This window comes from Camponotus vicinus, unplaced genomic scaffold, assembly GCF_025532165.1.
Source record: "Camponotus vicinus isolate PSW18456_S1 unplaced genomic scaffold, iyCamVici1.0 SCAF_9, whole genome shotgun sequence".
NCBI lineage: Eukaryota > Metazoa > Arthropoda > Insecta > Hymenoptera > Formicidae > Camponotus > Camponotus vicinus.
In genome coordinates, this window is record NW_028141981.1 from 8061378 (window position 1) to 8078822 (window position 17445).

A 17445-nucleotide genomic window follows, 5' to 3' on the forward strand; every position below is an offset into this window, starting at 1 on the left:
AATAAAAAGTGGAATAAAATAAAAAGTGGAATATTTTTTATAAGTATATGTATTATATATGTTACAATTTAAAATCACTACTAAATCACAATGAAAGAAATAAAACGAAATGAGAAATATGTATATTTTAAATATATATACTATTGATAAATAATTTATATGTTGTTGCGTCCGTGGAACGATATATATCGAATGCGCGCGACACAACCGATCGACACACGCTCGCGCGTAAATAATAACGCGGTTTAAGGTACACAAGAATTTTAATAAATCACGAGTAACATACAAGAATTCAGAATAAATGTAAAACGGATCACAGGTAGACGCGCGTCCGCACAGCTTGACAGCTGGGCTCAGAATCTCTGACAGTCGTTGTTAACATCTTGACAACGCGCGCGGAAACGATCTTTTTTCGTCGACGTACTTCCTGCCAAAAGAATTCAACGGGTGGCGAATACATCCAGGAGGACGGGACGCGGGAACGCGGGAACGCAACAATATAATAAATAATGAATGTGATAAATAATTTAAATTAATAACTTACATCTTATTGATCCATCCATTTCCAAAACCTCCTTTTTTCTTTTGCTTTCTTCGATTTTTCCTCGTGGCACTTCAATCCTCGTTGCACTCATTTGAATTCCTCGTTGCACTTGCACTCATTCACGAAAAGTTCCTCGTTACACTTGCGATTGTGTTTAGAGAAAGAATTTGATAATATATGAAACGTCTCACATCACTACTTCACTGTTCAAGAGCCACTGTGCGACTGAGCGTAAGTCCGAAACATTACCGCGGTACTGTTTATATCGTCAAAGTTAAAGTCGACTATGAAAAGGAAGAATTTGATAATATATACAAGTCTCACATTCCTACTTTATATACCGCGCGAATAATAACAAAACCATAACATAGCGCGCTCCTACCGCGCGAATAATAACAGAACCATAATATAGCGCGCTACTGTTTATATTTTATATTGCCAAAGTCGAACCGTGTTATCGATAATTCGTTGCCGAAATATTTTATATATTATAACATATACATTAACGCGGAATATTAAATTATAGAAATATTTTAATTTATTGATTAAAATTGATTATTTAAACAATTTATCACGGAGCCTTTCATTATGCTAATTATTTGCATCTATAATTCGATTGTTTTTCTTCGTGTTCTCTCATAATCCAAATTATATTTAGATTGTCAAGTAGATCGATAAAGTAACACGGATGAAATATATTTGTGACTCTTATTAAAATAATAATTATTATCCGTAAAGATCGAAAAATCCGTAACGATCAAAATGATTATTTAATATTTTAGATTCCTATCATTTAATCGATTCTCGATTAAATTGTATATTGTTTAATTAACAAGGATTGAGAAAATTTAAAGAATTGTTCGAAATATATTTAATTATAATATTGTTAAAGAAATATTACAATAAGCATCAATGATCGAAAGATCATAACATAATTAATTCTCTTATCCCTTTTTATGTATCCCCTGTTTCAATTTTTATTTAATTAATGATTGCGATAAAGATTTCGTAGACAATAAATTCCGAAATCAAAGTCGCGCAAACGTTGAGCGTAGTAATGGCCATGCACAGAAACGAATGCGCATCGGTTCGGCCGCCATGTTAGTTTCGCGTTGCCCACGTCATACGTGTATCGGAGTCATACGCAGTTCGTCGTACCTCCGCATTTTTCGCGTCTTTTAACCGTAAATAAACGAATATCGCGAGTGAACGAGCGTTGAGAGTGTCCAAGGATGATCGCACGACTTTCATATTATGTCAATGAAAGTGCGCGACAGCTATTTTTGATAGTATTCAGCGATATTCAGTGATGGCGTCATCGCGAAGATAGAGCAAAGTCGCATCGCGTTATTCGACGATGATTATCGGATGCGAGCGAGTATCGGGAGTGTCGAATAAAGTGTCGCGCGTTCGCGTTGGTGATATTGTGTGAGTTTGTATGCATCTCAAGATCAGAATAGGACATCCCGAGGCAAGCGAATGGAGCGGCCTGTGGAACAGCCGGCGAACGGTGAGTTGATTTGATTTATCATATTTGCGTAACAATTCGTGCTCATTCGACGCTTATACAGCATCGCGATGTCCCGAATTACGTTCGGGTAAATCGGCGCCGCATCATAATTCGATGCGACGCGATGCGAATTCAAATAAAGTCGATCGCGTGAAGATGGCTAGGCTAGAAGCGATTTGAAGTTTATTTTGTATACGCGCGCGCAGTGCTTGCGCAGTTTATCTTGTAGGGATGCCAACTGTCAAACGATAATTTTTTTGATCTAACCTAACCTAACCTAACCTAACCTAACCTCTCAATGTCTTCAGATGTCGTGTGTCGAGTGTAAATATGAGCATATGCTGCGTGAATTTTACCAAGCTTTTAAGAATAATATTTAATTATTAGTGTAATATATTTTTTAATCGTATTAAATGTGGGACATAACAGTCGTACAGTTTTACACATTTTAATGAGAAACATGTAATATAATTGGTTAGGTTAGATTAAATTAATCAAAACAAGCTATTGTGATGATGTATTTAACATAATAGTATTAATTTGACGAATGTGCAGCTATTAAAGTTAAATGACATTTGTGGACACATTTTTAAAGTAATCATGAGTGTCGTATCTCATCTCAATTACATGAAACTAAAATACAAAGTATGTATGTATTCCATATATTATATATTAACGTTATTCATTACAAGTACTATATTACTTTTTTATATCTCAATCGTATTCAATCATATTATTTCATCAATGAAGTTTTTCCTGTACCGCAGACAATAAAATGTGCGTGGAATTTTACGCAGGTAATATATGGCATGAAAATAATTTACTCTTAAGTATTGTGCGCCTCAAAAATAAATCAAATTAAATTATTTTCAATGGGATCCAAAAATCACTACATTGCCAGGATTGTATCTTATTACAACTGCGATATTATCACCTTTTAATATGTGCAATATTATAATACATATATCAGATGTATAAATTTATTTGGAACATGTCTAAATCTTTATCTTATTTATAATATTATAAAAGAAAATTGCAAATCTAATAAAACAGAGCAGTGGAATAATTGGTTGATACTTATGCTGGCCTACAATATTAGCTTTTTTCCAGCATTGTAGTTTTGATGCTTTTTTTATTATACAGATGTTATATCTGTAAATATAGTACTCGTAATGTTGTTTCTACATCAACAGCATTTGCAGGTAATTACATTATATTTATGTAAATCATAAGAAAGAGAAAATAAAATTAAAGTTGAAACAAATTAAAGTTATATTATACAGGTTTAATAGCTGTACTTGTTCATCAAACAAACATTATTTGGCTTGGCTTCCTTACTGTAGAATAGTGTAGAACATGCATTAGATATATTTGATAATAGGATGGATATATACATATATATACATATATACATAGTTACATACGTAAGAAAGATTATTATTAATACAAAATAATATAAATATAAATAAAAATATAAGTAAAAATAAAAATATAAATAATTTAATATTAATAATTTATTATATAAAAGTATTTGTATGTTATCATTTTCAACATTATGTTTATTCATGTGTGCGTGTTTTTTTCCTCTCAATATCATTTTTTATTTTTTTATTTAGCTGTTTGGATGTCAAACACAGTTATTTGAAGTGCAAAGCTGTATTGTAAAAATTGTAGAATCTGGGATTTTGGGATTTAAAATAAAACAAATCTATATATTCCATACATATTTTTATATTATATAATAGAATATATATAATAATATAATGAGATGTAATGATATAATATAATGATATAATGAAATAAATATATTTTACAAAAGCAATATAAGTGAAATAAGAGAAAGATATTCTTTTTTGTAGATTTATTAAAATTTCAATTGTATTTTTGATAATTATATAAGGATTTTATATCCTTTTTATTTAATTTTTTATTAGGATTTTAACTGAATTAAATCGTAAGTACTTATAGATTTTATTGAAGAAAAATCAAAATTAGTTTTTGGATTTAATATTAAAGATTAGATTTAACTTAGTATATGTACATTGACAAATTCGCTTTAAGTTTTTTTTTTTTTGTACGACTAATTTAAAAGAATGCATTACATAATAATTATACAATAGAGGAAACTATTAACTTATAAAGTAATGAATTTAATGACTAAAATATCATTTAATTTTCAAATATATACATTAAATAAAGTTGAAAATTTTATCATTATATATGCTTTTCCATTTTATTTAGCAGTTTATTTAACAAAATAATAATTATTTCTTTTCAGATCGCTCTCATTCATCATACTATGAATAAATAATAATAAGAAATATGAAATAGAATTATGTGTCTGTTCAAACACGACAAATGCATGAGCATCGACCTACCTATACATGTCTACTTGAAGTTGATATGCCCGAATTAATCGAACGCATTAATATCATATAACTACATACTTTAAAGCAGATATATTCGAATCGAGCGCACAAGCATCATGTAATCGAGTGCCTATTTAAAGGAGATACGTGCGGATTTATCGAGCATATAAACATAATATACTCGCATTTTTGCTTATGGAAATGCAACTGACATTTTCAAATAATTGAATTGTTTTGTTTTAAATTCAAATTTAAAAAGACAATAGAAAATATTATTGTATAATTATTTTTATTTATTATAATTTTTTATTATAATTAACTAAAACTTTTTCTTTTTAAAAATCAAAATTTTACATCATTAATTTGCTCGAAAATTAATAAATTCTGGATTAATCAATTTTGGTTTTATAATCGAAAAGACTTTAACTTCACAATAGTATTTAAACAGCTTTCTCTTTTCTTCGCGGTTTCAAAATTTTGATAATCTCATCTACGAAACAAAGCAGAAGATAAATAATTACGAGATTCGTCTTTATCGCGTACTGTTACGTGATTCGATTTTTCGTGAAATTATTACTACACACAAAATTACATAAAATTACTATAAAATCATGCTCGCGATTTATGAATGTATAATCGCGTTGGCATGCATGGAAAGAGTGGGACAGATTACTACGCGCAGTAGTACGTACAGTCACGTGCGCGACTTGTGTGACACGTGCGTCCACGCGAAGCGATCGCATGTTCGTGTTTGTATAGATGATCGGCGCATTTATAATAAGAGCTATGCTGATGGTAATTATTAGTAGAATCCACTATGCAAGACAAGTTGAGAAGGAGAAATCAGACTGACTTTGACTTTTCAGTAATGGACTCCTCCATGTAAAATAATATATGAATAATATTAAATAATATATAAATAATTAAAATATATAATAATAATTGAAAGATAAAATAATATAAATAATATTCGATCCACTTACTTATATATATAAATAATGAATAAATAAGTGGATTAAATTCATATCAGATCTGACAGAGTGCAACATTTAATTCACAAGAAGTAGACACATGTTATATCAAAAGAATTATTCGGCTTTTGTTAAATTTCTTTTATTAAATAAATTCAATATTTTTAGTATTTTGGAAATTAATATAGCAGTTGGAAGTTTTGTGTGACAGAGGAATCAATTTATATGAGATTATCAATACCTATGAGTAAAAGATGTTAGAGACTTTTTAATCTAACAATCTAAGTCGAAGAAAAATATATATAAGTATATACATTTAATCCAAAATATCAAAAGAGACTGATAGTCCTAAATGCTCACGACATCAAGTAGTTGAGTTATATAGTGATTTCTGTAAATGTAATTTTTTTTTATTTTTACTTTATATATTTATAATAGTTTATTACTGTTATAAATTATTGTCAATAATTATTTTTTTTCGCTTTTGTTTTTCTTATAATGATCATAATTAATGATTATTCTTTTTGCGTCTACTTTAAATTCAAGCCATATAAATGATACTAAATAGTCGAAAACTGAATCGTAAAACGATATTCAAAAACTATGTCACATTGCATATCAATAATATCTGCGTCAAATCGATACGCAAAAATGGAAAAAAAGAAATTAAAAAGAAGATAAAGATTATTATCTCTAGAAAGATTATTTGGAGACGCTAATGCATTTCAAATAATTAATAATCAATATTTTATAATTGTTATATTATTAATAATAATATTAATATAATATATAATAATATTAATTATAATATTAATTATTATAATATTAAAAATTTGTTTTTCGCAAATTTACCTGTGCTTATCTATCATTCCTTGAAATTGTCGGTTTTCTATAATAATTGCAGCATATTGATAAGGACAGCCAATATCAGCAAATTATCACATAAATAGATTATTTTTCTGCAACCAGTTTTTTAATCAAGAATTGGAAGCTTATCTTCGATCTACGTCACGAACAAAAGACAAATAAGAATAATCAGGTGTTTTCGTAATTTCTCAACACGATTGCTAGTTTTCGAGGAATATAATCTACTTAGTGACGTATTTCCTATTTAACGTAAGAAACTTGAAAGACCTTTCTCTGAAGATTTTCTTCGAAAGAAGTTTGATTACAATGAATAATCATTTATTGATTATGTTTACATTTTCTCTTTTTCTTGGAATGTTTCTGTGCGAATTTCTATGTATGTATTATATGTATATAGTTCTATATATGTATATATACGCCATTTTTTTAACTAAATTGTAATTATGACGTCAATTATTAGCATACTTTTTCAGCACAATTGTTAAAATTTTTAATTATAAATGCATTATTGATTAAATAAGAGCGACAAAATGCATCATTTTTTCTTTAAGTAACGTTTTAAAATAGTGAGATATCACAAAATCAGGAATCGATTTTTTTCAGATTTACGTCATATGTTTGATATTTTCTCAAAAAAAGAAACCGTTACAACTATTCGGAACTGATTTCTTTTATTTTCGTTGAAATTAAATATATGACGAATTGTGTCTATTTTAATTTATTTTCTATTGGATATATATGGATCGATAATGCGTAAATCGATCTTTTGTGATATAGTATACAAAAATAGAATTTGGAGAAAAAAAATGGGGGAAATAAGAATAGTTTTCCTCCAAAAGATTGTCCGAGGAAGTTTTCATATATCCATAGATGTCCATTATTTGTAATTTCACCCGCACTCATTGATTATTTATTATTAATTATACTTCAGATAATAAAAGCATTAGAAACATTGTCATATATATCATTTCTTTGTCAAAGTAAAGTTGTCCAATCAAAAAGATTAGAGATCTATAGTTTACATTACGAGTAACGAGGAAATAATGCTAAAGTTAACCATTTTTATGAATTCTTAGTGAATTTATTTAAGTGTTTTTGAAGTAATACATAAATACATGTATTTATATATGTATGTATGTACATTATAATAAAATAAATAATTGATTTAGAGTAATTAAAAGGAGCTATTCACCTAGTGATTATCGAGGTGATTATACATAATATGTATTCCGAATCGAGAAACAATTTTAATTATTATTTTCATGTAGTTAGATGTATACTGCCTGTGTAGAATGAATCTTAAAACCGCTAAATGTCTTTTTAAATGACAGATTTTCTGACTAATTTGAGATTTTTTAGCGAAAATATTGAAATTTTAATAATTCTTCAATTATAAACAATTGATACGAAGAAGAACTCTTATAAGCTTTCTAGAATTAAAAAGTAAATGCATAAAATTATATTCTTCAATTAATTTCATATGAAATTTACTTTAATAGAAGTTTAATTTGAAATTTAATTAGAAATATAGTAATGGAAATGATGGAAAAGATATGAAACTTACGAAAAATGATGATCTTTTTAACATTATTGCTAAAGAAAAATTGTCTCTAAAATGGTCAAAGCATATGCTATTAAAAGAATCATCTAATAGTTTTAGAACATCTAATAGTTTCAATATATTGACGTCAATTGTATACACACGCAAATCATAATCAATACTTATATTCGAAGACATTTAAAATGTAGACTGACATGGTTTCAATTGCGCTTGAATAATAGTATAAGTAAGCTATCGTAATATCTGTTAAAGATGGTACTTTCAAATTCTTATCTCAATATATATATATATATATATATATATATATATATATATATATATATGTATATATAGAATATTATTATTGCTAGATAACTTCAACTTCAATTGAAAGGTGATTTCATTGATTCTAATTTTTGCTTTTAGAAAACTTTGCTCTGAGAAATCAGTAGGCGAAATAATTAGGATCAACACATATCTGTTAGCGTTATATAAATTAAAAAACTAAGAAGATTAAATCTGAATATCCTATATATCGTATAATTGGAAGATCAGTAGTAAGAGTCAATGTTTATTCATGAGCATAATACAGTCAGCTTATATTTAATAAAGATGTCAACAAATTTATCGCAGTGAGTTTTATTTCGTTACATAACGAATTATATAATGATATAAAATAACGACAAATTGAGTGTCAGAAATTATTTTTTACTCCAGATGATTAACATATGTCTTTATTTTCGAGACGAAGAATACGACGCGAATTCATGTAATATCATCTCACGTTACTTTGTTAATATCCACTATATCTTTAAACGATTGTTTCCTTCATCTCTTAAACATTATCATACTTCTGTTATACGTGTAAAAAGATGAAGAGAATCTGATAATCCAGAAGATTGTTTTTGCAATGTATTGTATTTTTATATTTTTTAGATACAATATATAAATTTCAGATATAATACAAATAATTTTCAGATTAAAACATATGATGATAATGTAATTGTTATTATCGTATGTTGTACTTAATAATTATAATATTTAATCATCTTGTATCAATCAATTTTTATTTTTTATCCTTCTGGTTCATTTTTTGATAATTATTCGTGAATAATTACCATAATAATCTAATGATAATTAGTTATCAAAAAATGAATCAGAAGGAAAAAATTGATTGATTGATTAATTATAATTGTTAGGCAATAACATATAAATTATATTTGTTATGTGTGGAAAAATTAACAATGCATCCGATGGTCAATAGGATATTTTATTGTTTAAATGTAATTTTAAATATTAATTATATAAGTCTGATTTAAACAGTTGATTAACAAATAAATTGGAGATATATTTTTCATTAATATGTTATTTTTATAAGTATCAAGTCTCTTTTAGAAGTACTGAATACGAATTAAAATGATGGCTAACAGTATGTAAGTACTGTAAGAAATCGTGATCGATCTGCGAACAATACCAATCATTAAATGATTAGAGCTTACTGAAAGTCTATTTTTTCTTTATCTGACTCTATTAATTTACTTTTCAAATAATACTTCATTATCAATATCAATATGCTTTGTGCATATTCTTTTATTTTAAAAATAATCGAGGAATAAGAGGATAAATCTATAGATGTTAAGGATAAAGACGACGAAAATATGTGTTTAAAATCTACAGTTTTATAAAATTATCAGAATTTATTTTAAGTCTGATAAATTCTCGAGCTTGAATTAATACTTATATTAAGAATTGATGCTTGAAAGATTAATTCCGAATTTTAATGATTTTCAATTTTATCATGATATTATATAATTCTTGATTTTGATATTGTATAATTTTATTTTATATATTTTTTTTTATTTAAAATTTTTTAATATTATCAAAAATAATCACATATCACATTTTATTTCAATTCTACTTAATCGTTAATACAATTATAACATAAATATAAATATTGTTAACTCTTTATAAATATCATTTATTTATACAATAATTTATATAATATAATTAATAAATATTAAATAATAATAAAATAATACATTAATATAAATAAATAATTATAATAAATAAAATACGAGTATTCCGAAAAAATGAGAAAATTAAAAAATTATAAATTCTAATTTTCAAAATAAATAGAAAATAAGTAACGTATCGCTAAATATAGTTTTCCAAATAACTTACATTAAAGTTAAATATGTAAATAAATTAAATAATTAATAAATTAATAATTAAATAAATTAAATAATTAAATCAATTCAGTGATAATTCATACAGATTTTAAGTTAAATATATAATAATATTTTCTTTACACTGAAAAAATTGTATTCTCAACTTAAGAATATGCCACTTATCTTTAGAATATAGCGCCAAGAGGATTTCCTCTTGGCGCCTATTTTAGTATATATTCTAAAGATAAGTGGCATATTCTTAAGTTGAGAATACAATTTTTTCAGTGTACTTAAATTTAAAAGTATTCTAAGTATTCCATCTAGATATGTACCAATCAAAAATATTAGAAAAAAATATTCGAAATACAAACTAATATCATAGCCGTTGATACTGTAATAGATAATAGATAATAGATAAATAATGAATATAATTTCAAGTTTAACAGCAAAGAGATATCTCTTTAAAGAATGAAATCCTTGTGATTTTGAGTTTGATTACCTATGATTAAAAGGTGTTAAAAGTTAACAAGTACAACCTAGATTGTAATTGGATTTAAATATGCATGACAAATTCCGGAATGATTCTGGATGATTTCTCTTTAAGTTTGACATGTTCCTTATGTCTGAAATTTGCCGCTTGATTCAGTTTCTTGTGAAACATCGCGTTCATGACAGGAAATACACCTGGCAATTTCATGAAATAAAGTAACAGAAACTTCAACAGTACGTACGCTATTCTTTCGCAGAAACTGAGAGAGTTATACAAACGAGGCATATTGAACTTGAATATGTCGCAAAGGTAGAGCAGAAAGACTTTGTAACTGTTAAAATAAGAAATTACACCGTTGCCCTCGTAGAGGCATATGGACATGTGTTCCCATTCCGCCGTTACTGTGCGCAAGTTTGGCTTCACCCAATGTTCGATAAAATCCTCGGTACGTTGACGTATTTCCTGCAAACTGCCGCGACAGAAGTTGTACTGATCTTGAATGCCCAGCAGGTAACCCAAACCGCGCCAGAGATGACAGAAAGCTTCCAGATCTTCGTCGCTGGCGTCATATATTCCGAATTGTTCCGGATAGAGTACTATCAAACCCATGCAGGCAAATTGCGTGCCTGACATGTCGCCCTGATTCAGACCCTTCATCCTTGACATTGTATACGGGCATTGTCGACTCTTCGCCAACGGACACGCATCCGCGAAGTCTTTCGCGATCGTTTGAAACATCGGGCATTTCGTATACGACATTTTGACAGCCAAATCGATTTCATTATCGCTCATGCTACATAACTTCTGTCTCATGGCGCGATGCAACTTTCGTACCATCTGAATGTCGTGATAAGCTTGCGTTCCTTCGCACCAAGGATCACTCGTGTACCAATTCCTGAAACGTCTGACTGATGATAAGTAGCGCTTGAAAGCGCGATACGGCGTGTTGGATTTTTGACTGAGGATTAGCGGTTTCAATCCATCAGCAAAACTAAATATCTGTAGTAGACTCATCAAATTGCTTATAGAAATTGTGCAGAAGTAACGCAAGGCGAATTGTTGTCCGCGATAAAATTTGCTCATATCTAACCAGTCCGGTATTTTGTTCGCTGGTCGATCACAATCTCCATCCTCGAAGGTCGCCGGCAAAACGAATCTCAGGGATTTGGGTATGTTCGGGAAATATTTGCTAGTATTGCTTATGAGATGGTCATATTGCTCTTTGGGAGACCATTGATTGAAATCCACTGGTAAATCGCTGCCGAGTTCCTGTTTGCACATTGTTATGAATTTCTCATGCTGATCGGTGAAGCAGTTTGGTGAAACAGGAACCGATTTGTCGCAATCATTGTTAGATTTAAAACTGCTCATGAATTCGCTATTCTTCTGTATCTCTTCGTTCAGAGCGATGTCGTTTTTTGTATAGTCATTCGATAAATTCTCGTCGAAAGATCGTTTTAATTCTTCCGATTGCAACATTGTTGTATGACGATCCAAATTATCTTGTAAGGATTTGTACAAAATTCCAAATGTTGATTCTGTTTTTGAGCAAATAGAAAACACATAATTAAAACAAATATAAAATAAAATAAAATTCTCAGCTACTTTTAAAAGCTGCTTTATTTTAAGAAAGATAACGCTAAAAGAAATTATTTATTCTCGAAAATACTAATAATAGCTATATTTTACTTCCAATATAAATTGAACAGTTTTATCAAGCACCAACTTCATACTTTATTATATGTATACTACTACCTTACACTTTATTATATATTACTATAGTTTTATTAATTAACTCAATTTAACTTTTGATTATTTCTTTGTTTATGATTATTTCTTTATTTATTTATAAAAGAAGTTAACAAATCGATGAAAGCGCAATAAATAGTAAGAAGAAAATAATTTTTGAAATATCAAGAAGTTAGATGAATCTCTTTCATAAGAACCCTTTCGAGAGAACATTGACAGGCATATATATGGATATGGATATATCATATGTATATGGAAGGAAATAGATATTCGTGTAGAAAAATGTTAAAACATACACTGAGAGAAATGTTTTGTATCAGCAAACAAAATTTTGTCACTGACGCAAAAACTAATTGTTGGTATGCGACCAATTAAACCTTTGGTTTCTACGCCGATTTTAATTCGTTGAATTCATTTACTTAATAATACACAACTGTTTTGTATGATGTACAAAGATTTTGAAAGTGAAAAATAGAATATTTTGTTACCGAAACAAAACAATTACGTAAGAATAATATAGCCAAAAAAACTTTTTTGTTAACGTAAAATAAATAATTTCTTCGGAAAGCCCCAATGTTTTAATAAAGTTTCAACTTTTCTATCCATAAAGAAGAAATTGTGAGAGGAGAGAAAGAAACTTTCTCTAACCGAAGAACTGAATGGTCACTTCAAATGTCTATCACTTTATTGTATATTAATTATTTTACTGTGTCTTTGCACTTGCTTTTTTTACTGCTTTTTTTACTTGCTTTACTTAGTATCTAGAACAAACCACTAATATATTTTCTCGTTTTATACATATCAAACAAACTAATACTGATGAGAACGAACAGAGTGACTGCAGAGAAAATCACGCAGTACAAAACTGATAGACGTGATATGCGTAATGTACTCGCTGCGTATTGTCCTTTCTTCTGTGCATGTTCGTTCACGTTATTGTGCATGTTCGTTCACATTATTGTGCGTGGCCCACACGAGAGCCCTCTGCCGAATCAAAGCTCTGTACAAAATATTTAGTAATACTGACCAACTTTAAATATTTATTAAAAAATTGTTTGTTTAACTCGATATCATATATCGTTCCATACTACATTTAACAAAAATATTTTTTACTACAGTAGATTATTTTGTTCAAATTACTAAAAGAAAATTTATTTTGTAACTACGATCAAACATCATATTACTACTCACAAAATGTGAGTAACGAAATAATATCGCTTTGTTAATTCAAGAAATTTACCAAATTTTGTTTATCTAGACAAAAAATTATTACACTTTGCTATCTTTACAAAATTTTCTTATTAAAAACAGCTATTTGTGAGTAATTTTATTTTTTTGCTACCATTACTATAACTTTTTTCTCAGTGTACATACAATCATGAGAAATTTATTTTATTTTCTTAAAACCGACTAATTAGATTGTGCAATCGATTTATTTAAACAATTAACTTTTATTATTAGAGCACAGCATTAGAGTGCAACGCCAATTTTCACAATAAGTATTTAATTTTGAATTGTATAACTGTATAATTTATCTTAATAATTTCTTTAAAGAAAATACTATGAGATACTAAATTAAGTAAGACATTTAATTTAAGAAAACCTAATTTAAGTGCACACAAGACACACTTGTCAAAAAAGAAAGATGCTGATATATCTAGTAAAGCTCGTTCTTAAAATATCAGAAAAAGATTTAAATGAAAAATTTAATAGTCCAAGTTGATAATCGGTGCAATTGATGTTTATGTACTCTAATAATAAAAGTTAAATGTTTGAAAAAATCGAATGCGTAATCTAAATAGTCGGTTTTAAAAAGACTATGAAGAAACTATGAAAATTTTATTGCTGACGATTGATAATAATTGTCTATCCTTCACATTCGATTAATTTTAATAAATGTCAAAAAAATCTTTCACATTTAATTTTTAATTATTTTAATTAATTTAAATTTAAACTCTTAATCAATTTAAATTAATCTCAAAGTAATCATATTAAAATAAATTTATATATACGTGGAATAAAGAAATCTTCCACTTTATATATGGAATAAAGTAATTTTCCGCTTACCTTTCAACAAGAAACTATTGTTAACTTCAAATGTTTATGCGTGAGCTTGAAAATCCAATGCTGTTACTTATACAATAATTTATGTAAACAATTATACAATAAAACGTGTGTACTTCACACTTTTCGAATGGATTGATACACTTGCCGTGTTAGTTTCTTCAGCCGTGAACTTGTACTTCATAAAATTGTGCAGACTTCAAAGTCTTATATAGGGAGGGACAATCCCTCGTGACTATAGCATGCTATCATATAGTCTGATTCAGATGCGTTTCTGACGTAATAACAATGAGTGGGGCTCATAAGCACATATATTCCTTAACCCATTTTCAAACTTTCGCATGATTAAAGAAATATTTAAAAATTTCTTTTAAATTTAATATAAAGTTAAAATATATTTTCTCTCTTTTTTTCTCTTTCATATATGTTTCCCAAGCCGAAAATTGTTTCCTAATAATACATACATTACATTAAAACATTTCAGTTTTAACGCTTTGAGTTTTTTCCAATAATTTTTCATAATATTAAGATTTATTTTTTTTTTAATGACATAATCTTTATATCCGAAACTTATTTTTAACTTATATTCCTACGTGTTCTGATAATTTTTAACATTGAGATTTTTAAAGTTCTCAGTTCGTATCTTTCATTACTACATGTTTAGTATTAATTTAAATGTTCATTTTATATAAACGTTTTTTAATAGAATTTGTGTTTCATATTTAATCTAAAAATATCATTGATTAAGTATATTTAAACATATTAAATATCTCAATGATTTTTTCATTGAACAAATTGTTATATGCATGTTATTAATATTGAATATATACATTGCATAAACTGTATTTTCCATACTACGTAATTTTTTTTTCTTTTTCAATATATATATATATATATATATATATATATATATTCATCAAATTATTATTAACTTATATTTAACTTTTTCTTTCATTTTTATATTAATTATGATCGAACTTGTGCTTCAATCTTACCAAATATGATGTCATAATAATATTAAATAATTGGATTTTGTATCATACAAATGCATACGTATATTGATGATGCTTAAAGCAACACATTGATATGCAAAAATCAAATTCAGAGGAAGAAAAGAATGAAGAAATACATAAGAATAATTTCTGTTCTTTCCTATTCATTTGAAGAGTTTGATGCATCTTATAATGAATATTTGTGCAATTTTATTCGCATTAATTAGTGATAACGCCTCGATCTATAATGTTTGCTTCATATGACGAAAGTTACTACGGCTTTGAAGTCAGATTAAATCGTAAGTAGTCCTTCTTATCCCTCTTCGCAGCAAGTTTTACATTCTACATTCAAGAAGCTGGTCTTCGTTCTACATCACAATTAAACGAAGATAGAATCGAGCGTCTTCGTCACTCCTTCGGAAGCTCCACTTGAAGTGTTTCCGCGTATAATCTATTTTGTGATATATCTCTTATTCATTACAGGAAGTTCTTCATTCTTCAATAAACAACTCGAGGAAGGAAGTTTATATTCTCTGTGACGTAGTAATTCATCTATTAACATCTATTAACATCTAATATTTCTTTTTTCTCTTTTGGAAAGAATTCTACATGAATTCTTGATTATATATCATCGTTTTGCCATCGACACCTATCATGATAATACTTTCTCTTGATAATTATTGTTTTTAATTATTGTTATTAATTGAGTGGGTTAGATATCAAGTAGTACACAAGTCCGAAAAATAAAATACACAATAAAGATTTTTGCGTTTGTTTTTACCATAAATACATATATAATTAATAAATGACTTAATTACGCAGGTTTGATTAATTTTGAAAAGACGATTTCAGTGTAATTATAATAGTTGATGATAGCTCACATTGTCTGCACTTCAAATCTATTAATAACTCGAAATTGAGTTTGGATGGACTTGTACTGCTTGACATCTGAGCCACTCAATTAAATGTTTGAATATTAATAAATGAAATCGAGTTAAATCCACTGAAATTATTCTTCTGATAACTTTTCAAGTAGTGAAATATCAAAAATTATATTTTGAAAAAAATATAAAATTACAAGATTTAGAAAAAATTGTGTATATATTTAAATTTATATATATAATTATTCAATCAAATAGAAACGTTAAAAATGTTTATAACATGTCATATTTATCTAAACAAAGATTTAAAAAATCTAATTGATTGTTTCATAATAAATATGATATATTAAAATAGCAGTAATAAGAAGTAAGAATAAAAAAATCTAAATAAATAATTTTATTTATAGTGACTGTGCAAGTATTGCCAAAATATAGAAGTACGAAATGTATCGATCCATTTCAGAACTTCGATGATTCAAGGAAAGACAAAAGTACATTGTAAATAACATGTGCTAACGGAATATGTACGTACATCAGTAATAAGCAAAATTTTCCATTAATGTAATCGGCATTATAAAGACGTAAACAAATTAATCCTAAAAAGGAGAAAGCAGCTACAAAGGGTATCATCCGTTAGACGAAGTTGTTTTGTACATTGTGACGTGTATGATCAATCAAGTAGAATAGATGAGTCACATATAATGGGACTATTCTGCTTGCATATTGCATGTAGTTCATACACCTACGTCACGGGCAATACCCAGAAACTCACTCGAGTATAAACCGGTACTACTTGCACTCGCAAGTATAAACCGGTTTATATTACACAAATTTATGATTCCTTTGCATAATCTGCGATATCTAAAAAAATATTATCACAAAAAATATCCTGATTTCTTTTCAAAATTCTGATTTATTTAAATAATAAGCGCTAAAAAAATATTCATAACATGTCGCATCGTGAGAGCAAAGATTAAAGAGATCTAATCGATTGTTGTTTTGAAAGTGAAATTATTTATATTTGTATAATTATTTATATTTATATTTATATTTATATTTATATTTATATATTGATTGTTGTTTTGAAAGTTGATTTGAAAGTAAAGACGCCTTTTGTGTTTTACGTGAGATAAAATTTTTGTTTCGTTGTTGACGTTTTGTCTCGTATATTATAATGATCGCACGATATAACAATGCAATAATAAAAGGAATAATGCTTCGATAGAATATGCACTTATAACGTGCAGTTCAAGATCCATATTTTGCTTCTTGATATCGCTTACTGAGGCAAGTTTTTTAT

The 17445-nt window shown here is 27.6% G+C and overlaps 1 protein-coding gene and 1 long non-coding RNA gene across 2 annotated transcripts in view; one reads left to right on the forward strand and one right to left on the reverse strand.

Moving 5' to 3' along the window:
* Nucleotides 1-1903: 1903 nt before the first annotated feature.
* LOC145977235 (uncharacterized) overlaps nt 1904-17445 on the forward strand; it is a 55497-nt gene continuing 39955 nt past the window's right edge. The window contains exon 1 of the long non-coding RNA XR_014440467.1: nt 1904-2054. This is a non-coding gene — a long non-coding RNA (uncharacterized LOC145977235). The remainder of the gene's footprint in view (nt 2055-17445) is intronic.
* On the reverse strand, nt 10226-14445 carry LOC145976796 (uncharacterized). The gene is made up of 2 exons (XM_083108208.1): nt 14276-14445; nt 10226-11997 (listed from the first exon to the last, which is right to left on the reverse strand). Exon 2 carries the CDS (start codon nt 11936-11938, stop codon nt 10523-10525), a length of 1416 nt encoding a protein of 471 aa, XP_082964334.1. The 5' UTR covers nt 11939-11997; nt 14276-14445; the 3' UTR covers nt 10226-10522.